We start from the raw sequence: 26,231 nt of genomic DNA on the forward strand, positions 1-26,231 counted from the left end.
AAATTCACAGTTTATATGGTTTACTTTTTTATTTGGTGACTTCAACATTCAAGAGAATAATATTTTATGTTTAAATTTTCTGTAAAAATTACCCCTCATAGCCTCAAAAACGTAAAAATACAGCTTTATAAACTGAGTCATTCTAATGTTTTAGCACATTGTATACATCCTATATTCTCTTTAAAAAACATTTATTATGGCTTTGATTTTCAGTGTAAAAACAGATTTGTTCGTGAAGACCCCGGCTGAAATATTTTGCCTGTTAAAATAATCCTAAATGCTTTTCTAAACTACATATAAAAGAAAGCATTCACAATAGGGTTGCAGGTTGAATTCATAAGTCCACTCCAAGCCAGCATATCAAAAAATATGGGTGGAATTAAGTAGCCAGTAAAAGGATTGAGGATGTTGCAGATAAAAAACGGCATCCAAAGTGACAGAAACACGCCTAAAATCACAGCTAGAGTTTTGGTGGCTTTTTTCTCCTCTTTGCTCAACACTGATTCTGTATTTTTACATTTTGAGTCCTGAATAGATTTTGCTTGCTTTTGAGCAACACGAAAAATCTTTATATATATACTGAGCATCACAATACCTGGGATATAAAAGGAAAACAAGGAGGAAGAAGTGCTCGAAGTTGTGCTTTGAAACATCACACAACCTCCTTCACATGCAACATGCTCATGATAAAACTTTTCAACACCCAGAAGGTTGATCTCCAGAAATATTATTCCAAACCCAACTACAGTTGCGACACTCCAGCAGATGATAATCATGATAAATGTGACAAAGGAGGTGATTTTATTGTGATACAGTAAAGGGTGACACACAGCATAATATCTGTCAATGGAAATGAAAGACAGATTTAAAATGGAAGCAGTGGACAACATGATACCACTACTGTTATAAATTTTACAGAATAGATGACCCAAATACCAGCAGGTTTCCACAGATTGTACCATACATGGAGGCATATAAATGACACCCAGCAGCAGATCAGTTACAGCCAGAGACAGAACAAGGTAATTAGTTGGCATGTGAAGCTGCTTAAAATGAAAAATGGTTATGATAACAAACAGGTTTCCCAACACTGTTAAAATCACCACTGAGCTGAAGAACAAGTAAAGTGGCACTCTCAGAAACAGAGGATAGACAAGCTTTGGACAAGATCTGTTTAAGAATTCATAGCAAAGAGGGGTATTATCCACTATCTGAGCTTGGCTTGAGTTCATTCTGAAATCCAGTTAAGAGGAGTTTTCTTTTCACCTGTAAAACAACCACCAAATATATACATTAAAAATGACATAAAACCATAATAACATGCAGAAATGTTGAATGTAACTCAGTCCCTTCATCAAATCTTACCTTTATTTCCACAGTGGACAAAATGACACAGCAGTTGAGATTTATACTTTTCCAACACCACACATAAAAAGGCCAATGAATAAATTACATGTTATCCTAGGGTAATACACTTGACTGAAAAACATTGCTATATTTAAGTTATACAAAAACAGAACCATTATGTCTTGGGAATATAATTTTCATTACTAAGAAGACATTAAAGCGCCATCCCAAGAGATCCCAAAGCATTTTTTCAAGAGAGATTAAGAAATACATCTACTAACTAATGTTATTGTTACTTTTGGGGTAGGTGATCAATCCAAGTGCAGAGCAGATTGGATGATTTTATTTGAATTATATATGATTATATTTACTACATTTTATATGTATATTAATTATTTAAATTATTAACTTATATGGATATGATTTAAATGTCCCCTTCCACTAAAGGGAGTTGTATATTCATGCTGCACATGAAACTCTTCCTGAACCTCTATTGTGTGCAGTAGCTAAGAAAAGAAAATACCAAGTTGATCAAAACATGAGTTGATCAGGAAAAACACTGTTTCTACATCAACTCGTGAGTTCATGGCCTCGCCCACCTTGGCTTGGGACTGCCCACAGGCAGCGCTAAAGCCAGGTTGCCGCAGAGCCGACACTGTCAGCTAAAGAGCTTACAGCTCTCGTATCTACCGGCTCCCCTTCGGGCAGTCCAAGGTGTAATACTGCTCATCATCAGCCCGATCACATTGGAACTTCTTAAAGTCCCAAATAATTCGAGGGTCCAAAATTTGGTACAAATTACAGTTGACTAAATACTGGGTGCTGCCACTAACACAATGGTTGTCCTAGATGTGAAGGACAGTATATGCTGGAGCACCGTCTATAAGGCATAGGCAGGGATGGGCACCTGGATCCAGAGCACCACAACCAAATAGTGGGTGTATCAATATATGAAAGATAGAATGGACTCCTGTGAGGGAGTAGGGAGCAAGCAGGTGGTAAGAAACAGGGTTTTCAAGCCATGCCACCTTAAAAGGACAGATGAAGCTGGGTGCCAGCTGTTTGTGGAGTGGAAGGTCCTGTGTTGAGAGCCAGACCTGTTATCAAACACCCCTTCAGTTGTTGGGAGTCTGTGAATGCCTGGAGAGATGCATGTGCTTTCTGCCAGAAAGCGCAGACCATACTGGTCAGCAGTGGGGATCCCTACTGCCCTCTCCTGTTCTGCAAAAAAACTGGTAAAGGATAACTGAACTAGAACTCAAAGAGTTTAGGGCCCCTCTTATGGCATCTTCAATGCCCCAGTGGAGAGGAGACAGAATTAGTACAGCTTCAAATATGGGATCAGATCATTACTGGGAGATTACCACTAGCTGCAAAGGACATCTGGCTTAGTATTTGTAAACCTGGCCTACATAACAGCAAGAAGTGAAAATAGCCGAAAAACAAGACCCATGGGGCCTGTCGGGGGTTGAGCCGCTTTGTCTATGTATATAAGTTTTGGTGGTGAGGCCAAGCAATAAATGGGTGTGTAGCCCCCTCTAGCTAGCGCCTCCACTCTTTCAGTGTAAGCAGCATGGCAAGGTGCCCCTGTCCGCAATGTTGTAATTATGTTTAGCCAGGGACACCTTTCACCTTTGATGTCTTTAAAGGCCTTTTGCCTCTCCGTGGGCCAACGAAAAGATCCTGAGGTCTTTTGCGTAAGGGCAGTGAGGGGTGCTGCCACAGCGAAACTAACAAAATAAGTTGTCAAATTTCAGGAATGATTGTACCTACCAGAGGTAGGCAGGCCGATGGCAGTCCCTTGTGTCCTTTATTTTGGCTGGATTCATCTGGAGGGTGCTTTTGGAGACAACAATAGGTAAAACGAGACATCTCGGTATGAATTTCAGACTTCTAGAGTTTGAGGTAGAGTCTATTCTTGCCTGACATGCCTGATATGTTACTCTTGAGATGTACACATACTGGTCCAGGGAATCTCTTACACATTGTTAATGAACCATTGGAAGACTGCTGAGGCATTCATTAAACCAAAGGGCAAGGAGACGTTATTGTCATTCACATCATATGTGGTACACAAGGTAGAACAAATTTGTATTCACATTGTCCAGTAAAAATAAATAAATATATGATAAAAAATAGATATCAAGATAGATACAAAAAAGCAAGTAGCAGCAAGTATAAATTATTTATTTAGTTGTTTAAATACAAGTTCAACATGTCAGAGCATAATGTCATTATTCTTATATATAAAATAAAGACAATGTGTCTATTGACATAATAAATGAAACTTAAGGTTCTATAAAAATCTTGCCAAAGCAGACTTCACTTTAAAATTTATTCATTTCATACAATTTCACTATTGCTTTAGATTTCAGTGTGAAAAGAGGTTAATTCGTGAAGACCCTGGCTGAAATATTTTACCTGTTAAAATAATCCTAAATGCTTTTCTAAACCACTTATAGAAGAAAGCATACACAATAGGATTACAAGTTGAATTCATAAGTCCAATCCAAGCCAGCATATCAAAAAATATTGGTGGAATTAAGTAGCCAGTAAAAGGATTGAGGATGTTGCAGATAAAAAACGGCATCCAAAGTGACAGGAACACGCCTAAAATCACAGCTAGAGTTTTGGTGGCTTTTTTCTCCTCTTTGCTCAACACTGATTCTGCATTTTTACATTTTGAGTCCTGAATAGATTTTGCTTGCTTTTGAGCAACACGAAAAATCTTTATATATATACTGAGCATCACAACACCTGGGATATAAAAAGAAAGCAAGGAGGAAGAAGTGCTCGAAGTTGTGCTTTGAAACAACACACAACCTCCTTCACATGCAACATGCTCATGATAAAACTCTTCAACGCCCAGAAGGTTGATCTCCAGAAATATTATTCCAAACCCAACTACAGTTGAAACAGTCCAGCAGATGATAATCATGATAAATGTGACAAAGGAGGTGATTTTATTGTGATACAGTAAAGGGTGACACACAGCATAATATCTGTCAATGGAAATGAAAGACAGATTTAAAATGGAAGCAGTACACAACATGATACCACTACTGTTATAAATTTTACAGAATAGATGACCCAAATACCAGCAGGTTTCCACAGATTGTACCATACATGGAGGCATATAAATGACACCCAGCAGCAGATCAGTTACAGCCAGAGACAGAACAAGGTAATTAGTTGGCATGTGCAGCTGCTTAAAATGAAAAATGGTTATGATAACAAACAGGTTTCCCAACACTGTTAAAATCACCACTGAGCTGAAGAACAAGTAAAGTGGCACTCTCAGAAACAGAGGATAGACAAGCTTTGGACAAGATCTGTTTAAGAATTCATAGCAAAGAGGGGTATTATCCACTATCTGAGCTTGGCTTGAGTTCATTCTGAAATCCAGTTAAGAGGAGTTTTTTCTTCACCTGTAAAGCAACCACCAAATACATCTAGAAGTGTATTACATATAATCAGATTAAATATAACCCATTAAATAACTTTGCAGCTGATGTTAAATGAATAATTGGTTAAATGCATACACAAGTTGTAAATGTACATTTTATCTTATTATATGTTCCATGAAGAACCACAATCAATGTTAACCAAAACATCCATTAAATCTTACCTTTATTACCACAGAGGTCAAAGACACACAGTGGCTGACATTTATACAAAAACAGCCATGGAATAAATTACGTGTTCATAGATATCCCAGGGTAATACCCTTGACTGGAAAACATTGCTGTATTTAAATCATAGTAAAACAGTGATCCCTATGTATTGGGGGTGTGAATTTACCTACTAAGAACTTTTTATGTTTGTGTGTGTGTGTGTTTGTGTGTGTGTTTGATTTTTCCACAAATCTTAAACTAATTATCTATATATATATATATATATATATATATATATATATATATATATATATATATATATATATATATATATATATATATATATATTTAAGTAAAATGTTCTGTCATTATATAGCTGTTGGTTTATTTTCAACTGTTTATTTTAATTTTTATTATTAATGAAATTTTGACTTGTATAAATGTATGTTTGGCATTAATAAAATAAATATATTGAAAAATAAATAAATATGAAATATATTAAAAATTTTTATTTTACAATATATTAAATAACCCAACTACATATGTTAAACTAAAAGCACATTTCTTACACAATCTTGTTGTAGGTAAATGCCAAGAAATGAGAAGAAAATAGACATGCTACACAATGCTTACTTGCACAAAGATTAGATTATATTTAACTTTATTGTCATTGTGCAGAGTACAGATACAGAGCCAATAAAAGGAAATGCAATATACAATGCTATTTACATATTTAAAGATCTGTAGTAACCATGAAAAATATATATGCAGCAGAATTAATATCAAAGAACATTACTGTGCAAAATCAGTTGTAGTAATCGGTTTGACAAATATTAACGTAGCAATTGTGCCTCTAGTAACTAGTGTTTTGCCTCATGTTGTGACTGGGCATTGGCTGATTGTGCCAGTTTTTTTAGATGTGCAGATATATGGATGTGTTGGGTCCTAGTAAGCAACAGAGAAAGCCGCTGCTCCACATCGTGTAGTAGGAGTGACCAAGGAAGTTAGACAGGGTGCCCATGACGGTCCAACTTGACCTGGGGAAGTAAAGTGAAGTAGGTTGATGATGGTGAGGAGGATGAAGATCATGGCGATGATTGTGATGATGACGATGATGAAGGCAACGATGATAGCAATGATGATTGGTAGATGACGGCAATGGTTATTATTGCGTTGATGAAGGTGATGATGATGGTGATGACAATGGAAATGAAGGCAATGATGTTTATGATGATGACTGCAATGACAGTGGTGACAAAGGCAATGATGATGGCAAAGAGGACAATGGCAAACATGAGGATGGTGATAAATGTCACGTCTGCCAAGTCTCTGTTTATGTCCTCTGCCTCCTCCACGGAGCCTGGGAGCGCTCCGGCGCTAAAAGACTACAATCCCCAGAACCTTATGGACTACAAACGCGATGACGTCACGGCACACATGCCGCGACGCCGTGACGTTCCCCCGGAAGTGTAATTTGTCTCCGGTGTATTTATAGACGCCGCTGCCCTTTGTTCTCTGCCGCGTATTGCCTTTTCGTGCATACAAAGCGTTACTCTGTGTTTATTCCTGATCTCCTGTGTTTTTTGACCTTGCTCTCGTTTTTTGACTACCCCTTTTTGGATTTGCCTATTATATTGCTGTTACTGGTTTCTGAACTCTGCCCTGGACTTTATACTTCTCTTTTGTCTCACCTCTGATACTGTTGCTGCCTGGATTCGACCCTGGACTGTTTGGTATGTGCTTAGCTTGTCTTTATACTGTTAGGTTTAGCTCATTGTATATAGTTGTTGTAAAATAAAACTTGTACAGTACCACGTCTGCGTTTGTCTCTGATCTGCCTGGCTTGCCTGACATAATACGCGGCCATTATGCAGACAGCAGACGTGGAAGCTGCCATCCCAGGTTTAGCTGAACATGCCCAGTGCCTCCGGGAGCACCAACATCAGTTGGAGAGCTTGTCCCAAGGTTTAGGTACTCTACAGAATGTAGTTAGTGGCCATATGTAATCCATGCAGCAATTTCAGAATACTGTGCAGCAGTTAGCTGCAGGGCCTAGCCAACCACAGGGTGCTTCACCATCAGCTCCTGTCTTTCCCATCTGTAAACCTGAGGTTTTTGATGGTACTCCTGGTAAATGTGGTGGATTTCTTTTGCAATGCTCTCTATATTTTGCTAATTCTCAGGCTTCCTCTGATCAAGCTAGAATAGCGTTTTTGGTGTCTTGTTTGTCTGGTAAAGCTCTAGATTGGGCCACAGCTAGTTGGGAAAACATCTGTAACAAAAGCTACTCTGATTTTGTTAAGACTTTCCGTGAAGTATTTGATCACTCCCAGTATGGTGTGTCTTCTGGAGATCAGTTGTTTGCCCTTAAGCAAGGTTCTCGTAGTGTTGCTGCTTACGCTCTTGAGTTTCGCACTATCGCGGCGAGTAGTGGATGGAATGACCGTGCACTCCTCACTGTTTTTCGGAGGGGTTTGAACGAAGATATACAGACTGAACTAGCTTGTAGAGATGATCAACTTACTCTTGATCAGTTGATTTCTATGTCTATATGTTTGGATAACTTACTATCCCGTAAGCCCAAGATTTCCAGACCTCCTCGTATCCGTCATTTGGAACCTCTTCAATCCAGGTGCTGAGCGGACCACAGAAACTATGGACTGTGACTACACCCGTCTCACCCCCGCCGAACGCCAGCGCCGTTTACACCAACGCCTTTGCCTGTATTGTGGTGAGCCAGGTCACGTCAAGCTCAATTGCGGGCTGAGGCCCCAAAATTCTGCATCAACACCAGGAAAGCACGTGGGGATCCCTCCACGTGCTAATGTGGTGAGTATTCCCACTCCTGGTTTGACTTCTAAGTCCATGGTTATTGAGGTGATTGTTTACTGCTGTTCTGTCTCTGTTACCGTTCCAGCCCTGATTGACTCCGGAGCAGAGGGGAACTTCATGAAGGAGAGCCTGGTCCAGGAACTCCAACTACGTATGGAGCCCTTGCCTCACCAACTCAGCGCCCGGGCTCTGGATGGTTCCCCTATTGGCTGTGCACCCATTACTCACCAAACAAGTCCTGTCATCCTCCAAACAAGTTTTCTCCATAAGGAAAGACTGTCGTTTTTTGTTTTGCCAGTTACTGATTACGCGATTGTGCTAGGTCTGCCCTGGTTAGAAAAACACGACCCAATAATTTCCTGGTCTTCCAAAGAAATAGTCTGTTGGTCTCCTTATTGTTTAGAAAACTGTGTAACCTCATGTCCCTTAGCTCTTGGTTCTACGTCTGTAGAGAGTCCTGATAATCTGTCCTCTTTCCATGTCCCACATGAGTACTCTGATCTGGCCCTAGTGTTTAGCAAGAAAAATGCCACTAAACTCCCTCCTCACCGTCCTTATGACTGTGCTATAGATTTAATTGAGGGTGCTACCCTACCTAAAGCTCGCATCTACCCCCTTACTCGTGAAGAGGAGAAAGCTATGGACGATTATATCACTGAGGCACTCGCACAGGGTTTCATACGTCCGTCCAAGTCCCCGGTAGGATCAGGTTTCTTTTTTGTTAAAAAGAAAGATGGTGGTCTTCGTCCGTGTATTGATTATCGCGGTCTTAATGACATCACGGTCAAATTTGCGTACCCCTTACCACTCATTCCCACAGCACTCGAACAATTTAGGGGAGCTTCGTTTTTCACTAAACTTGATCTTAGAAGCGCTTACAATCTTGTTCGTGTTAGAGAGGGAGATGAGTGGAAAACGGCCTTTTCCACCACCAAGGGGCACTATGAGTACCTTGTCATGAGCTATGGTCTAGCTAACGCACCTTCAGTCTTCCAATGTTTTATGAACGATGTGTTCCGCGACATGATAGGCCAGTTTGTAGTCGTATTTATAGACGACATTTTGGTATACTCCCCAGACCTTAACACTCACATACGTCATGTGCGTCTCGTCCTGCAACGCCTCCTTGAGTATGAACTCTTTGTCAAGGGGGAGAAGTGTGAATTTCACCTCCAACGCGTGGAGTTCCTAGGTTATGTTATCAGTTCATCTGGCGTCGTAATGAATGATGACAAAGTTAACGCAGTGTCCAATTGGCCCACTCCCACTACCGTTAAGGAACTTCAGAGGTTCCTAGGCTTTGCGAATTTCTATAGGCGCTTTATTAGAAACTTTAGTGCTATTGCCGCACCTATGACAGCCTTGCTAAAAAACTCTCCAAAAACACTCACATGGTCCAATCAGGCCCAAGCCTCGTTTGATACTCTGAAAACCGCTTTCGTCTCAGCTCCCATTTTAGTTCACCCTGATCCCGAGTCCCCATTTACCGTTGAAGTAGACGCCTCAGAAACAGGGGTGGGAGCTGTGCTCTCACAACGTCGAGGTGATCCTGCCAAACTCCATCCCATAGCTTTCTACTCTCACAAACTGTCCTCAGCTGAACGTAACTACGGCATAGGAGACCGGGAATTACTAGCTGTTAAACTCGCGCTTGAGGAGTGGCGTCATTGGTTAGAGGGTGCTTTGCATCCTTTCGTCGTTCTCACAGATCATAAAAATTTGGAATATTTGCGCACAGCTAAACGACTCAATTCACGGCAGGCGCGATGGTCCTTGTTCTTCTCGCGATTTAATTTTTCCATTACATTCCGACCAGGCAGCCGTAATACTAAAGCCGATGCTCTCTCCCGCATGTATGCTACAGAACCTTCTCCCGTCACATCTAGTCCTGAACGTATACTCCCTGACTCTGTTGCCGTCGCCGTAATTCAGTGGGAATTTGATGAGCAAATTTGTCGTGCTAACACTCAACTATTGCCTCAGGAGGGTATACCTCCTGGTAAGTTGTACGTACCTCCTGAATTCCGTGAGAGACTTATAACCTGGGCCCACAGTTCTCTGTCCTCAGGACACCCTGGTGAGAATCGCACACTTCAGCTTATCGCAGCACGATACTGGTGGGACACTGCGTCAAGATATCCATTTTTTCGTTTCTTCTTGCTCTACTTGTGCTAAATGTAAAACACCTAAGACTCTTCTGGCTGGTAAGCTTATGCCTTTGGCCACTCCTGAACGCCCCTGGTCTCATATAGCCGTAGATTACGTCACTGACTTGCCTCCTTCTAATGGTTACACCACTATCCTCACTATTGTGGATCGTTTTTCTAGAGGAGTTAAATTTGTACCATTTGCTACCATTCCCACAGCCTTTCAAACTGCTCAGGCCATTTACGAGGTTGTGTTTCGCCATTTCGGTATACCTGAAGATATATTGTCTGATCGGGGTCCTCAGTTTACATCACGTGTCTGGAGGGCTTTTTTTGAACATCTAGGTGTCACCGTAAGTCTCACATCTGGCTTTCACCCAACCAGTAATGGCATGTGTGAGCGTGTTAATCAGGAGATAGGTAAATTCTTAAGATTATATTGCCACAAGAACCCCTCTGATTGGTCCCAGTATCTAGTATGGGCAGAAATTGCCCAAAACTCCCTTATCAATGCCACCACTGGACTTACTCCGTTTCAATGCTTTCCGGGTTTTCAACCTCCCCTTGCTCCCTGGACAGCAGTCTCTTCTGAGGTACCGGCTGTAGACGACTGGATGCGTCGCAGCGAACAAGTGTGGGAACAAACCCATCAACATGTGGCTACCTTGTTGGCCAGATACAAACAACAGGCTGACAAGCATCGTGGTAACACACCTGTCTACAACCCTGGTGATCGTGTATGGTTGTCTACGCGGGACTTCCGTTTCCAAGCCCCATGTAAGAAATTGTTACCTAAGTATATAGGTCCCTTCCGGGTCCTTTGTAAGATTAACGATGTCACCTATAAAATTGAATTACCTGTTCAATACAAGGTTCACAACTCATTCCATGTATCTCTGCTCAAGCCCGTTGTCACAGGTCCCTTGAATGAGGATGTGCCCGAGGTCGTCCCACCGGAGCCGTTGGAGATTGGGGATTCTTCCACATATGCTGTCCGGGAAGTCTTGGACTCCAGACGACGCGGGGGCAGCCTCCAGTACCTCATCGACTGGGAGGGTTATGGACCAGAGGAGCGTTGCTGGGTGGACGCTAAGGACGTGTTGGATCCTATGCTTCTGGCTGATTTCCACTCCCGGTTTCCGGAGAAGCCGGCTCCTCGTCCCAGAGGGCGTCCACGACGCTCCCTGTCCAGTACTGCTTCCGTGCGTGGTGCCGCACGTTCCTGTTCCCCGTGTCCATCTGGTTCAGCTTCTGGTCAGCCGGTGGTCGGCTCCTGTCCCTCGGTTGTTCCACGTGGGCGTCCTCGCGGTCGTCCTCGTCTTCGACCTGTGGCTGCCCCTTTGGGTGGGGGTACTGTCACGTCTGCCAAGTCTCTGTTTATGTCCTCTGCCTCCTCCACGGAGCCTGGGAGCGCTCCGGCGCTAAAAGACTACAATCCCCAGAACCTTATGGACTACAAACGCGATGACGTCACGACACACATGCCGCGACGCCGTGACGTTCCCCCGAAGTGTAATTTGTCTCCGGTGTATTTATAGACGCCGCTGCCCTTTGTTCTCTGCCGCGTATTGCCTTTGCGTGCATACAAAGCGTTACTCTGTGTTTATTCCTGATCTCCTGTGTTTTTTGACCTTGCTCTCGTTTTTTGACTACCCCTTTTTGGATTTGCCTATTATATTGCTGTTACTGGTTTCTGAACTCTGCCCTGGACTTTATACTTCTCTTTTGTCTCACCTCTGATACTGTTGCTGCCTGGATTCGACCCTGGACTGTTTGGTATGTGCTTAGCTTGTCTTTATACTGTTAGGTTTAGCTCATTGTATATAGTTGTTGTAAAATAAAACTTGTACAGTACCACGTCTGCGTTTGTCTCTGATCTGCCTGGCTTGCCTGACAATAAAGATGACAATGGCAAGATGATAATTGTAAGGATGGTGGCGAGGAAGGAGAAGGCGAGGATGATGATGAGGAAGGCAAGGATGATGATGACAGGGGCAGGAGCTTCTGTGAGGCATGGCGTGGGAGACAGGAAGCCAGACAGGAAGCTGTTGACAGGGCAGCAGGGGCCAGGGGTGTGGCTTAGGAAGTAGGAAGAAAGCAGAGGCTTAGCCGAGGGAGGCTGGTGGGCAGATGGCAGATGAGGAGGGATAATGGGGGATGATGGTGGGATGATGGGAGGTGGGTTGAGAAGATGGACAGACTGATGCAGGGATGATGGGGAAGATGGGATTATGGGTAGGGAGGACGGACAGACAGACTGATGTATGGATGATTAAGGATGGGTAGTGTGGACGGACAGACTGATGTAGTGATGATGGGGAAGGAGGCAAAGACAATGGCAGCAACGGCGATGGCAATGATAAAGGTGAGTATGGTGAGGATGATCGCAAGGACAGATGGAAAAGATCATGGTGAAGGAGATGAAGGCGGGGGAAGTGCAGGTGCTGAAGATGCAAGCAAGAAGATGGCAGCGATGGTGATGATAAAAGCGGCAAAGATGATGATGAAGGCGATGATGATGATGAAGGCGATGATGATGATAGTGGTGATGTAGGGAAAGATGATGGAGATGGCAGTGATGAAGGTGATGACGGTTATGATGACAATGATGATAACAGTGATGATGGCGACAATAAGGCGAGGATGATGACAGCGCTAATGGTGGCAATGATGGCAATGATGTGGCAGCGATAATTACAATGACAATGATGACGATGGCGAGGACTGTGGGAATAATGATGGCAAAGAGAATGGCAAAGGTGATGATGGCGGCGATGATGATTTTGGCGAGGAGGACAATGGTGGTGGGTGGAGGGTGATAATGATGACGATGATGGAGATATTGGCGTTGATGGCATGGGAAAACTGTGGTGATGGCTTGGGAAGACTGGCAATGGCATGGGAAGACTGTGGCGATGGCGTGGGAAGACTATGGCGATGGCGTGGGAAGACAATGGTGACTGCGGGAAAAGACGGTGGCGATGACGGGGGAAGATGGTGGAAATAGCGTGAGAAGACACGGGCAACAGCGCGAAAAGATGGGGGTGACAGTGTGTGAAGACAGGGATGACAACGTGCGAAGACGTTGGCGACAGCGGGGGAAGACGGTGGAGAAGGCATGGGAAGATGGCGGGGGAAGATGGTGGCGATGGCGGGGGAAGACAGTGGCAGAGGTGGCAGAAGGCAGACGAGGAGGGATAACGGGGGATGATGGGTGGTGGGTTGAGAAGATGGACAGACTGATGCAGTCTGTAAGTAGGATGAGTAGGATGGACGGGTGGCTGGTGTGGTGAAGGGGGGAGAGAGAGAGAGAGAGAGAGGAGGACTGGCCATGCTCAAGTACCATCCTTTGAGGCTGCAGGGAGGCGGAGCCACAGCAGACCGGGTGGAAAGAATGTCAGTTGGATGGGCAAACAGGGAAAAATGGGCCGCGGGTGTTGGCGGTCTGGGCGAAAGAACGCTGTGGAACCAAAGTTCAGACTGCAAACGGGAGACAGCCCAGGAGACAGCAAGCCACTGGAGCAGGAAGAATGGCAGCAGCAGGGGTAGCGGGAGGGGAGAGGCAGCAGTGGGAGCGGTCGTGAGAGAGAGGCTGCTGGGTCTGGCGAGGACGCAAATATCAGGTGGAGGCCTCGCAGGGGTATTGGGAGGGGAGAGGCAGCAGGGAGGGCGCCAGGAGGGGAGGGGCAGCAGCGCGGGCGCCGGGAGGGGCAGCAGCGGGGGCGCCGGGAGGGGCAGCAGCTGGGGGCGCCGGGAGGGGCAGCAGCGGGGGCGCCGGGAGAGGCAGCAGCGGGCACAGTGGGAGAGGCAGCAGGAGCCAACACCACATGCGAGGTTGTTCGACACACAGGTAGAGAGAAAGTGGCGGTTTTTATAGGTCGAAGAGTGGGAGGAGTAAAGGCGTGGATCAACCCCCAAAATAAAGTTATGTTTATAACTCCACTATGTGCACAAAGATGAAATTATTATGCATGTCATCATACACCAGCATAATACATCAGACATACATTTATCTTGTGTAATTGTATTTTCTAACAAAAATAAAGACACACTCGTTCATTAGGGGTGAAGAGAATAGATATTCCTTTATTTAAATACAGAATTGCTAGGAATTGTGATAATATTATCTACTAATCATAGGAAAAGAAGTTACAGAGTCAAAAAACAGACAAAGTACACATGTAAAATATATGCCTGTGCTTTTATTTAAATGTTAATGGTTTTTAAAATAAGAAATTACAAGACAAAATGTAAAATAAATAGGACAGCACGGAAAGCGCCAAAAAATGTAAAGTTTTTTACATTTACTTTTGACTTTGAAATTGATTTTAGACAGTATGAACACAATATATGTTATGTTTAAAACACACTGAACATTTAATTTAGCAATATAAATGCAACCCATTTCAGAAAAGTTGGGACAGTAATACAGTATTTCCAACTTTGTAACCTTGTTCTGGAATACTGGTTCCTCTGATGATAATATACATTTTCATTGTGTAATAGACCACCCCAGATATCTTCAGGCCCAGAAAAGATCACACCACTTCTGGACATGGTTAACATAAGGCTTCAATTTAAATAAATAAAAATAATTATTATTTTGTTAGAGTTTGTTAGAGATGTGTGATTAAATGTGACAAAGACTAGAGTAAGGGTTGCAATTTATACAATACACAATCAATATGTAATTTATTTACTAAAATAACAGACCAAGGTTTTTTTTAGAAGTTAGAATCTAATTTAGTTATGTAAATATGTGTGTAAGTGTGCCCATGTACAAATTACATTATTAGCAAATCATAGAAATAACTTTTTTACTTTCATTGTCCCATCCTGAACAACCAACAGAACTAAACAGAAAACATCCAGTTAGTAGAAAAAAATGCCAAGAGTGACTTTTCTATGTATAATTGTTAGCTTTGATTTTAAATCCATAAATTATAAGCCAAATTTATTTCTGAGCTATTCATCATTTAAAAAAAACATAATACATTGTAAAGTTACAAGCATATAATAAACGTTTTAAATATTAACCAGGAAAAAAATTCTACAGCAGTCTTTGCTCGGGTAATGTTCTTCTATCTGTGCTTTAACAGTAAACTGGTGTAAGTAACAATGTTTTAAGATGCATACAATGAACATAAACATTTTTTTTTCATACAATTTCATCATGGAGTTCCTTTTTTCAGTTTGAAAACAGTTTCATTCTTGAGGACCCTGGCTGAAAAATTTGACCTGATAAAACCACTCTGAATGCTTTTCGAAACCATGTGTAAAAAAAAGCATAAACAATAGGGTTACATGTTGAATTCATAAGTCCAATCCAAGCAAACATTTCAATCAATACTGGAGGAACTGAGTAACTGATAAAAGGATTCATAAAAAAACAGACAAAAAATGGTGTCCAAAGTGCCAGGAACACGCCCAAAACCACAGCCAAGGTCTTGGTGGCTTTTCTTTGCTCTTTGTTTAACATTGATTTTATATTGTTTTTCCATTTTGAGTCCTGAATAGACTTTGCTTGCTTTTGTGCAACACGGAATATCTTTATATATATGATAAGCATCACAAGACCAGGTAAATAAAAGGAAAGTAAAGAGGAAGCAGTGCTTGCAGCTGCACTTTCAAACAACACACAGCCTCCTTCACACACAACATTCTCATAGTAAAACTCTTCAACACCCAGAATATTCAGCTCTAGAAATATTGTTCCAAATCCAACTAAAGTGGAGACACTCCAGCAGATAAAAATCATGATTAATGTTGTAAAGGGGGTGATTTTACTGTGATACAGCAGAGGATGACACACAGCATAATATCTGTCAATAGATATAAAACACAAATTCAAAATAGAAGCAGTGCACAAAGTAATGTCAACACTGCTGTGTATTTTACAGAACAAAGGACCCAAATACCAGCAAGTTTCTACAGAGCGTACCATACTAGGAGGCATCAGAATCCCCCCCAGCAGCAGATCAGTTATAGCTAAAGACAATACAAGGTAGTTAGTTGGCATGTGCAGCTGCTTAAAATGAATAATTATTATGATTACAAAAAGGTTTCCAAAAACAGTTAAAATCACCACTGAACTGAGAAACAAGTAAAGTGGCACTTTCAAAAACAGAGGATAGACAATCTTCGGACAAGATCCATTTAAAAAATCATAACAAACAGGAGTAATGTCTACTAATTCACCCTGGCTTAAGTTCATTCTGAAGTCCAACTGTTGGGATTATATTTTTTTGTAATGCAACCTGCAAAAAATAAATATCACAAATGAAGATGAGATTACAATAAAATGTGAACATGTTTTGTGAGCTGAAATTACAACAGCACGGAAAGCACATAATGCGTCATGTTTTCTAGTTTAAATATTTATATGCTAGCATTTATTGTATCATAGGAACCCTCTGTCAGTTCTTACCTCTAATTTCCTGTGAAAAAAAGTCCCACACTGGTCCAGATTTAAACTCCTCCACTGCATGTTAAATAAACACCGCCCTTTTCACATTTTCCTTATTTTCCCATGGCAATACTTCGGACTGGAAGGCATTAGTATCCTCACATGATGCAAATATTTAAAACACAGCACACTGGGGATACAGGGTGGCTTAATGTCTAGTTTCAAGCAGCTCCTGGCCACTGTAGCAGCTGGCTACCTCTCCTGCTTACCTAAAGACTGATTTTGTGTGTTTTTTGTGTGTTTGTAGATGCAAGCCAAATATTGTCTATGAAAAATCAAGGTTGCCACACATTGGTAAGCAGTCTGTGAACCCAACTTCCTGCCTAGCAGGCCACATGCTTCCCATTAGGCTGAAATAATAACAACAGGTTCCTACCATTGTTTAAACATATTGATTGTTGTGTATGTTTTTTTTTCTTATAGGTTCCTGGTTGATTCAGTCTGTATGTTATAGGATCCAGTTTATGGGTGCTTAAGACCCCTGTCAGGTCACAATTATCCTACAGCTAGAAGTTGGGGATGAGGACCATGGGCCCTATTGTGCACCCTCTTTGCTACCTTAAGCCAGATGGGCACGGTTCGTTGTGGAGAGCTCACACTGCACGTTTGAATAGTTTGTCATGTACTAACACCTGCAATACACATGCTCACAATATATGGTACAAATGACATGCTGCGACATAGGAGCTCACGCTGCACATAAAACGCAGCCCATAGGAAAAACTCTTTCTGTGTAAAAGCGCTCATTCAGCAGAACCAGGGCCATTTCAAGGCATTTTGGGGCCCAAAGAAAAATTATAAATTATTAACTGAACAGTAAGGCATTACTAAGCAGCAGTAGAACTAGACTGAGCCCAAAAATCCAGCGCAAACTGAGCCCGTGGACGTTCTGCCCGAGCCCGACCTGACCCACTTCATAAACTGTTTTTCTGAGCCTGATTTAAACAAGACATTTTATAGTAAGTAGAGCATTAAAACTGATCTTTTATTCTGACTTCAAACACTTTTGGACTGTTTAAATGAGCGAAATCCATTCAGAATGATGTTAATTAACACTGCAACCTGTGGAAGAATAGACCTGTTATTTAATAACAATGTTTATTAAGAACCAATCTCCCCGTCTACTCAAAAATAATGAACAATGTTTAAGAATATAAAACACTTTCTGAACAAACTTTTTTATTTTAAACATATAGCCTACATGCAAAACACAAAACAATGATAAGGCTACCCATTGCACACTCATTAAACCAAAATATACCAAGAACAATAACATAATAAAACAATGACTTTCGTTGTTTCGTCATTGTTTCGTCACTTTAATATAATGTTTTTCTAGGAATATACAGAAGTGCCATTGAGGTAAGTGTGTAATGGTTTGACTGTGTTGTAGCATGGGAAAAATAGTTTTTGTGGTATTGAAAGTAAAGAAGTAAATAAAAGGTGCGATACCTCCCTCCTGGTTGATATGTCAATGTGACAAACAATTTATATAGATAAATTCATATAGATACGATAATTTACATTAATTGTCAGATCAGCTTCAAGAGTGTTGCTGTCTCCAACTTAGAGCAGCTAATGGACTAAAAGTTCCTTATTTAGGGTATTTAAGTTATATATCCACGTTATATGTAGGATGTTACCAAGAAAGGGTGCTTTAGTTGTTTGGAATTCTAGTGAAACCTATACTAGGGCTCAGAAGTCAAAGGTACCAGGTTTATTGGGCATGAACATGATAAGTCCATGCTATATATATATATTTTTTCTCCTCTATTTACATAGCCAAGTACCCAACCCACTCATTAGGACTTCCCTTTCACTAGTAATGCCCCAACACACCAGGAGGGTGAAGACTAACAGATGCTTCCTCCGATACATGTGAATTCAGCCAACGCTTCTTTTTGAGCTGCTGCTGATGCAGCATTGACGAGTTGGGGGATAGTGCAGCGTCTCGATCCCGATACATCAGCTCACAGACGCCCTGTGCTGCGTACATCAACCTAGGAGTAAGAGTAAGAAAGTGCCATCTACCCACCCAAGAAAGCAGGGCCAATTGTGGTCCCTCTGAGTGCCGGCAAAGCAGCATGAGCAGGGTTTGAACCTCTCACTCATAGTGGCAGCGCTTTAGACCGCTGAACCACTCAGCACCCCATATTGAATTGTTTCAGTAGCATGAATCTTTCTTGTTTTAGATCCCTTCGCTGCAGTCAGTGGGGAAGGCCTGGAGACAAGCACAGTGTTATCAACTAGACTTCTTGCCACCAATAGGTTGTCTAAGAAAGGTGAAAGTCGCTGAGCGTACATCGTTGCAAGTTCCTGCAGGGTCAATGAAAATTTTGGAGGCAATAGGAAATCAGCACTTAGGGTCATCTCTCTATTCTTTGCTTCTTGAACCAGTAAGTGGTAAGTTCCCTCCAGGCATTCCTTTATCTAGGGCTTTTCTTTTATTTCATTGAGGGCAGCTTTTTGGACCAGTGGTTAATGTAGATACGAGGGATGTTGGATCCCCCCTTCCACAATTATTGGATCCTTATTTTGGGTGGAGTAGCAGACAAGTGGTCAGAAGGTGACCTTCAAAGAGCAGGCGGAGGGCGTGTTGACATAAAATTATCATTAAGTGTAGAGCATGGCTCATCGGATTTCTCTGGTTTTTCTTGGTCCACATAGTCTGCAGAACAAGAACAGTAGGCAAAATCTCTTCTTCAGACATTTAGTAAGGTATTCAGTCAGAGCAAGGGTGATGTTGGTTGCGCCCGCTCGTTTTTTGCTCTTGATTTAACAAGTTCCCATGGCAGAGAAAGACTGAAAAAGACTGCTTTTTGTACCCCGTTTGGACTATTTGAGTTCAATCGCATGCCGTTTGGGCTTTGTAATGCCCCTAGCACCTTCCAGTGGGTGATGGAGTGCATCTTTGGGGACGAGAGATTCCATTCGTTGTTACTTTACCCAGATTGTTGTTTTCTTTCCTTCATTCAATACTCATTTATAGCATCTGGAACTGCCGTTGGTAAGACTCCAGCAGCACAACTTAAAGTTGAAGCTGGAGAAGTGTAATTTCTTTCAATAGGAAGTCCATAATTTAGGTCATGTTATTTCTCCTTGTGAGATGCCAACTGACCCAGAGAAGATTCAAAAGGTCTCCTGTGACTGTAAAGGAGCTTTGATCAAAACATGCTAGTGGCAGTCATGCCTGGTAGTAAGCACAAGTCAAAGGTCAGCTCATTGGAGGGGATGTGAAATGATTCTTGTGAAAGGACCTTTTATACAATGAATGATAAACTAGTGACTGCACTAGTGCTTGTGCATGCTGACTTTTCAAAAGCCTTCTTTTCTAGAAATTGATGCATGCCATAGTGTGCTGGGTGGAATTATTTCCCAAGAACTTGGGATGGGAAGAAGAGGCCAGTCGCATATGCTAGTAAAGGCTCCATCCAACAGAGAAGAACATGTCTAACTAAATCTCCATGAAATTGGAACTCCTTGGGTTAAAATGGGCAGTCACAGAGAAATTTCAGGAGTGACACCAAACAGGGACAGCTACAGTACTAAATTCAGGATGTCTTGGACAGCATTAGGTACTAGGTGGTGAAATGCTTAGATGAGAGTGGGCGAGTGTACACCATTCGCCCAGTAGAAGGTCATGGTCTGGTCAAGGTTCTAGGACAGGTAGTCATTGATTCTCCTGATGCTTTGAATGACAGTAGAAGCAGAACAATTAGAGCTGGGCCAGAGCATGTATATGTACCACTTAGATGATCAACACAGCAGACTGGTTGGACTGCTCTTTAGTGAAGTCTAGTATGTGTAGCTAAGAAGAGTAACGTAAGAATGAGCCCTGTAAGTTTTAGCTTTGTCAAGGCTAGCTTAAAGTGGTTTTTAAAGTTTATGGTTATTTGCATTATAGGTGGAGCCAGATTTGGGTGAGTAGCAGGGGTGAGGAACCATGTGGGCTAACGCTACCGTGACACAGGTACAGGCTGGTCTAGCCAAAACAGACACTGTCTTTTAAGCCTAGGTTCATTTGAATAATTCTGTCTCTGTGTATACATTGCAGGGTGCTGATAGCTGTGGGACAATAGTCACTGTTTTCTTTTGTTTCTTTTTTTATATATTTGGTTTTCTTTTCTTTGTGTCCTGTAAAACCATCCAGTATATATTTAGACTGAACATCTGTGGTAACAATAGCTTAGGGCAACTTTAATTCCACTGGGTACCTGTAAATTTTAACTCTATAGCAAAGCTAGAACACACTATAAGTTTTATAAGTTTTCTATAAGTTCTCACCTTTTAGTATACTGTGGCTGTATTTTCAGTTCACCTAAGTAGACGACATGTATCCAGCCCTACTTAGTGGGTTTATTTTGCTGTGGTCTGTGAGTCAAACAACAGACAAACTACACATGTAAAATGTGTATGTGCCTTAATTTTAATGTGACACATATTCAAAATAAGAACTTGCAAACAAAATATGAACCTAAATGGGACAGCATGGAAAGTGCCAAAAAATACATTACAACACATTACAGAAAGGTTGGGACAGTAACGCAGTATTTACAGCTTTGAAATGTTGTTCCAGAAAACTGATTTCTCTGATGACAATGTACATTTCCATTGTGTAATGTCACTTGGCCCAGAAAAAAATAACACAACTTTTGGACATGGTTAACATAAGGCTTAAATTTTACAAAGTAAATTTTGCAAATGTACTTGCATATTGTAGTGTTTTACCAAGTTTTACCAACGTAATCCTTCCTATTATCTATGGTTAAATAATGGATCTTAAATTGGTGCAAACTAAGGACTAACAGCTGTGTAACCTTAAGAAAATAAGGCTGATGAGAGTGTGAATGAGAATAAAGATTGGACTCTGGATAAATGGAAGAAGATCATGTAGTCCTACATGTGATCAAACATAAACTGTTTTGTTTTATGGACTGGATAAGTGAAATATGTAGTATTTTTAGAATAGTGACAGTTAATACAATACACACATTTTTCCTGTAAAATTACATTACAAATGACAAAAATATATCTATACTTATATCTTTAGATTTAGGCGTGTATGTAGTGCAGTAAAAGCTCACAGCTATATATTTTAGGCCTGTAGTTTTCTTATTGGTTGACTCTGTTATTTCTGCTTTTTTAACAAAAAAGTATTAAATATGGTTACTAGAACCATTATTTTTAACCCACTTATAAATTAGCTGAAATTAGTTTAATAAAAACTGTGTTGAATTCACTTGTAAATAAGTTTTGTCAAATATTTTTTCAAGCACATTGTTGGACAGTGATGTTGGACAGTGATGTTGCACCAGCTTAATTTTCCTAAACAGAGTTTGTTTGAGATAAAGTGCGACTAAGACTAGGGTGGGAGTTGCAATTTACACAAAATACAATCAATATGCAATTTTATTTTCTAAAATCAAAATAACAAACAAATGTTTATTTGAAAGTTAGAATCTAATTCAGTCTATGTGTAGGTTTGTCCCTTTACAATTTACATTATTAGCAAATCATGGAAAATAACATTGTTCTTTGATTGTTCCAATATGTAAAGTCCTTTTATTTTAAATGCATGTATTATAGGCACTCAACCAAGTTTAGTTCTGAGCTTTTCAATATCTATAAAAACAGTAATAAATTATAAAGCCACAAGCATATAATAACATTTTTAAATATTAACTAGGAAAAAATCTACAGCAGTCTTTGATCAGGTGATGTTCTTCTATCTGTGCTTTTACAGTAGTGTCACTAGTATAACTGTCAAAATATATAAGATGCATAGCATCTTTTCATACAATTTCATCATGCAGTTTCTTTTTTCAGTTTGAAAACAGTTTCATTCTTGAGGACCCTGGCTGAAAAATTTGACCTGATAAAGCCACTCTGAATGCTTTTCGAAACCATGTGTAGAAGAAAGCATAAACAATAGGGTTACATGTTGAATTCATAAGTCCAATCCAAGCAAACATTTCAATGAATACTGGAGGAACTGAGTAACTGATAAAAGGATTCATAATATAACAGACAAAAAATGGTGTCCAAAGTGCCAGGAACACGCCCAAAACCACAGCCAAGGTCTTGGTGGCTTTTCTTTGCTCTTTGTTTAACATTGATTTTAAATTGTTTTTACATTTTGATTCTTGAATAGATTTTGCTTGCTTTTGTGCAACACGGAATATTTTCATGTATATACTGAGCATCACAACACCTGGGAAATAAAAGGCGAGTAAGGAGGAAGCAGTGCTTGCAGCTGCACTTTCAAACAACACACAGCCTCCTTCACACACAACATTCTCATAGTAAAACTCTTCAACTCCCAGAATATTCAGCTCTAGAAATATTGTTCCAAATCCAGCTAAAGCGGAGACACTCCAGCAGATAAAAATCATGATTAATGTTGTAAAGGGGGTGATTTTGCTGTGATACAGCAGAGGATGACACACAGCATAATATCTGTCAATAGATATAAAACACAAATTCAAAATAGAAGCAGTGCACAAAGTAATGTCAACACTGCTGTGTATTTTACAGAACAAAGGACCCAAATACCAGCAAGTTTCTACAGAGCGTACCATACTAGGAGGCATCAGAATCCCCCCCAGCAGCAGATCAGTTACAGCTAAAGACAATACAAGGTAGTTAGTTGGCATGTGCAGCTGCTTAAAATGAATAATTATTATGATTACAAAAAGGTTTCCAAAAACAGTTAAAATCACCACTGAACTGAGAAACAAGTAAAGTGGCACTTTCAAAAACAGAGGATAGACAATCTTCGGACAAGATCCATTTAAAAAATCATAACAAACAGGAGTAATGTCTACTAATTCACCCTGGCTTAAGTTCATTCTGAAGTCCAACTGTTTGTAATGCAACCTGCAAATGTAAAAATCAAAAATGCAGATGAGATTACAGTAAAATGTGATAATGTTTTGTTAGCTGAAATTACAACAGCAGAATTGAAAGCACATAGTGTGTTTTGTTTTTTAGTTTTAATATTTACGTGCAAGAATTTACTGTATTATAGGAGCCCTATACCAGTTCTTACCTCTAATTTTCACTGTGAAAAAGTCACACAGTGGTCCAGATTTATACTCCTCCACTGCATATAATAAAACACCACCCTTTTCACAGTTTACTTTTATTTTCCCATGGCAATACTTTGGACTGGAATGCATTAGTATCCTCACATGATGCTAATATTTGAAACTCAGCACACTGAGGCAGGCAGCTCCTGTAGCAGCTGGCTACCTCACCTGCTTAAGACTGATTTTGTATGTTTTAAAGCACTGTCAGTACAGTAGGTGCAAACCAAGCATTGTCTATAAAAGAAAATTGCTACACATTGGTAAGCACTCTAGGTACTCAACTTTCTGCCTAGCAGACTGCCTGCTTTCCCTAGGCTGAACCAATAGGGACAGGTTCTTACCATTGTTTCAACAAATTAATGGGGTATATTTGATCATTCTTAAACATTCCTGGTTGATTTAGTCTGTATGTTATAGGACCCAGTTCTTCAGGTGTGTAGGATCCCTTTCAGGTCACAAGTAACCTACAGGTGGAAGTGGGGATCACGACCATAACCATGAACTTGTGGGGCTTCTTTCATGTGTTCTATTACAGTGGGCATTGCATTATTATGAAAGCCTAGGTTACTTTGATACTGACCCTCATCTCTTCTGCATTGTTGGGTCTGGTGTCTCTCATCTCTCTCTTGACATTATCCCAGAGATTCAAGTTTGCTGGCCAGTCAAGTACAGGGACACTGTGATTATTTAACCAGGTATTGATACTTTTGGCAGCTTAAGCACGTGCCAAGTCCTGCTGAAATTCCACATCTTCATAAAGCTTTCAGCAAAAGGAATTATGAAGTGATGTTCAATTTCCTGGTAGGTGGCTGCACTGACATTGAACTTGATACAACACAGTGGACCAACTCCAGCAGGGATTGTCCTGATTGTCAGTCTATTGCAGTGTGATGGTCCTCTTAGACAGTCTAAGCTATTCTTTTTTTATTTTGACAATCAACATAAATCTATGTAGACTCTAGAATGGCTCCACCAAATGCAACAGGAGGCCAGCACAGAGCACCTGCAGCAATGCAGAATGGGGCTGTCTGCCATGACACCACGAGACAGACTGCACCTACATTATCCCAGACTATTGCTGCATCTTCCCAGATGAAGAACACATGCTTTGCAGCTTCCATAAGAGCACTAACATTGATGACTTCAGTGTGGTCTCTGGCGAGTTCTCTCCTTAATGGTAGGAGTCATATCCCACACCTCTGACACCAGTGTTGCACCCATAGGACAACTTTAAGGAACCTTAAAGAAAGCACAAAAATAACTGCAAATTAACATGGCAGCTCAGCTAGTGGGGCTCCCATTTACCCGCTACCACAATACTGGAAGGGTAAATAACACTCTAGCAGTGCAACTGCCACAACTAAACTCAAAACACACACAACTAAATGTCACCGGGGAAAGGACGCACACCAAATGACAAAATACTTTTTCGGGTATTTTATTCTGATAGATCCCACTCTAGGGATTTTTATGAAATATTGAATATAAAATGTATATGAATTATAAAACAATAGGAAATAAACAAACAAAAATATGTCACTGGCTTCTTACAGACAATGAGCCTCAAATATGAAATAAAAGCAAAATACAGACTATCAGCACTTTCACTGGCTGAGCAGAAATATTATTCTCAGTGCACAACAACACTGCACCACCTATCTTTGACTTACTGCAACTGCAGTGTACAGATTTATAGACTTTTATCAGAGCTTGTACTCAATTGTACTCAAAATAACAAAAATAAAATGAATACACTGTAAAACCCTAGCTTAGAACACAGTACAGTATTTGGTAGTGGCACTAATTACAGAAAAATAGATAAATAACATTAATACCACATTAATACCATTAACAAAGCTCTGTTATTATTTGTTTTTAAGCTCACCTCGATTTACTCAGCTTTACTCAACAAGATTTGAGCATTGCTTTAAGAGAACTTGGATAAACAGCTTCTTATATTTCATAAGGATGGCTCTGGATGAATCCTAAAATGGAGCACCACCATACACTGCAGCTTGAGCCCCCTTCTCTACCATGCTCTTAGCTCCTCCCTTTCCTCTCTCAGGGTGACAACACTTCTGATTGTGTTTCTTAAAGTTACAGACACACATTTTAAAGGTGTATACTCAATTCACCACCTGGCTACATAAACATAAAACCTTCTGATTACCAGCTTCTAAGCATGCTGGGAGCTCTGAATTGAGCTGCTAAGCACTTCCACACTCTTTGCCATTTCACTATTAACAAATTAAATGAAATCGAATAGGCACAACCTGAATACTGTCTGTAATTTAATAAAAGTCAAAGTAAATGCAAGAAACACTGCAAGAACTTTCCATACTGCGCTCACCTTTTCTGATTTGGGATTGCACAATCTAATTTCAAGTGTTCTGGCTCCACAGCCTCTACTTTTGCTAAAGAATTTGGGTGGCCAGAGGGGGCTGGCCCACTCTATTTTGCTGCCAACAGTCTGTATAACCCCGTCAGAGACGTTTTTGTTCAGCAACTCCATGTTCTGTGTCTTGTTTGGTCTTGCCCATCCCATGTGGTTCCCAATGGACTGAACTGACCACTGCCAGACCTAACCAAAAAAAATAATTATTGTACAACGCAACATTACGGGCTACTGCCAAAGTCCTGGTTGACTACGTCAGCCTGGAAACCCTGAAGAAATCCCCATCCAAAAACCACATTGAAGGTGATGACTCAAAATTGGTCCTCCGAATGAGCTTAAAGT

General features: G+C 40.9%; 5 protein-coding genes across 5 annotated transcripts; 1 reads left to right on the plus strand and 4 right to left on the minus strand.

The window, feature by feature from the left end:
* Positions 1 to 290: 290 nt before the first annotated feature.
* Positions 291 to 1,255, minus strand: LOC125801699 (trace amine-associated receptor 1-like). Its single transcript, XM_049478611.1, has 2 exons — positions 917 to 1,255; positions 291 to 844 (listed from the first exon to the last, which is right to left on the minus strand). The coding sequence occupies exons 1-2, from the start codon at positions 1,230 to 1,232 to the stop codon at positions 291 to 293; spliced, it is 870 nt and encodes a 289-aa protein (XP_049334568.1). The 5' UTR covers positions 1,233 to 1,255.
* A 2,463-nt stretch (positions 1,256 to 3,718) lies between these two features.
* On the minus strand, positions 3,719 to 4,870 carry LOC111196295 (trace amine-associated receptor 1-like). Its single transcript, XM_022685501.2, has one exon. It carries the CDS (start codon positions 4,739 to 4,741, stop codon positions 3,719 to 3,721), a length of 1,023 nt encoding a protein of 340 aa, XP_022541222.2. The 5' UTR covers positions 4,742 to 4,870.
* A 5,054-nt stretch (positions 4,871 to 9,924) lies between these two features.
* On the plus strand, positions 9,925 to 11,478 carry LOC125802291 (chromobox protein homolog 5-like). The gene is made up of 2 exons (XM_049480110.1): positions 9,925 to 10,717; positions 10,846 to 11,478. Exons 1-2 carry the CDS (start codon positions 10,595 to 10,597, stop codon positions 11,476 to 11,478), a joined length of 756 nt encoding a protein of 251 aa, XP_049336067.1. The 5' UTR covers positions 9,925 to 10,594.
* Positions 11,479 to 14,892: 3,414 nt separating this feature from the next.
* Positions 14,893 to 16,160, minus strand: LOC103038524 (trace amine-associated receptor 1-like). Its single transcript, XM_022667894.2, has one exon. It carries the CDS (start codon positions 16,152 to 16,154, stop codon positions 15,129 to 15,131), a length of 1,026 nt encoding a protein of 341 aa, XP_022523615.2. The 5' UTR covers positions 16,155 to 16,160; the 3' UTR covers positions 14,893 to 15,128.
* A 6,068-nt stretch (positions 16,161 to 22,228) lies between these two features.
* On the minus strand, positions 22,229 to 24,015 carry LOC111191847 (trace amine-associated receptor 1-like). The gene is made up of 3 exons (XM_049480542.1): positions 23,963 to 24,015; positions 22,939 to 23,282; positions 22,229 to 22,866 (listed from the first exon to the last, which is right to left on the minus strand). The coding sequence occupies exons 1-3, from the start codon at positions 24,013 to 24,015 to the stop codon at positions 22,229 to 22,231; spliced, it is 1,035 nt and encodes a 344-aa protein (XP_049336499.1).
* Between the last annotated feature and the right edge of the window lie 2,216 nt (positions 24,016 to 26,231).

Source organism: Astyanax mexicanus, chromosome 1 (assembly GCF_023375975.1).
Source record: "Astyanax mexicanus isolate ESR-SI-001 chromosome 1, AstMex3_surface, whole genome shotgun sequence".
In the NCBI taxonomy this organism is placed as follows: Eukaryota; Metazoa; Chordata; class Actinopteri; order Characiformes; family Acestrorhamphidae; genus Astyanax; species Astyanax mexicanus.

Coding starts and splice junctions, on each gene's coding strand:
- LOC111191847 (XM_049480542.1), bottom strand. CDS start 24,015: ATGAAAGAAGCCCCACAAGTTCATGGTTATGGTCGTGATCCCCACTTC. Junction 23,283..23,962: donor CGTGATCCCCACTTCCACCT/GTAGGTTACTTG, acceptor TTACATTTGCAG/GTTGCATTACAAACAGTTGG. Junction 22,867..22,938: donor GTATTTGGGTCCTTTGTTCT/GTAAAATACACA, acceptor TTATATCTATTG/ACAGATATTATGCTGTGTGT.
- LOC111196295 (XM_022685501.2), bottom strand. CDS start 4,741: ATGAACTCAAGCCAAGCTCAGATAGTGGATAATACCCCTCTTTGCTAT.
- LOC103038524 (XM_022667894.2), bottom strand. CDS start 16,154: ATGAACTTAAGCCAGGGTGAATTAGTAGACATTACTCCTGTTTGTTAT.
- LOC125801699 (XM_049478611.1), bottom strand. CDS start 1,232: ATGAACTCAAGCCAAGCTCAGATAGTGGATAATACCCCTCTTTGCTAT. Junction 845..916: donor GTATTTGGGTCATCTATTCT/GTAAAATTTATA, acceptor TCATTTCCATTG/ACAGATATTATGCTGTGTGT.
- LOC125802291 (XM_049480110.1), top strand. CDS start 10,595: ATGTGGCTACCTTGTTGGCCAGATACAAACAACAGGCTGACAAGCATC. Junction 10,718..10,845: donor CTTCCGTTTCCAAGCCCCAT/GTAAGAAATTGT, acceptor TCTCTGCTCAAG/CCCGTTGTCACAGGTCCCTT.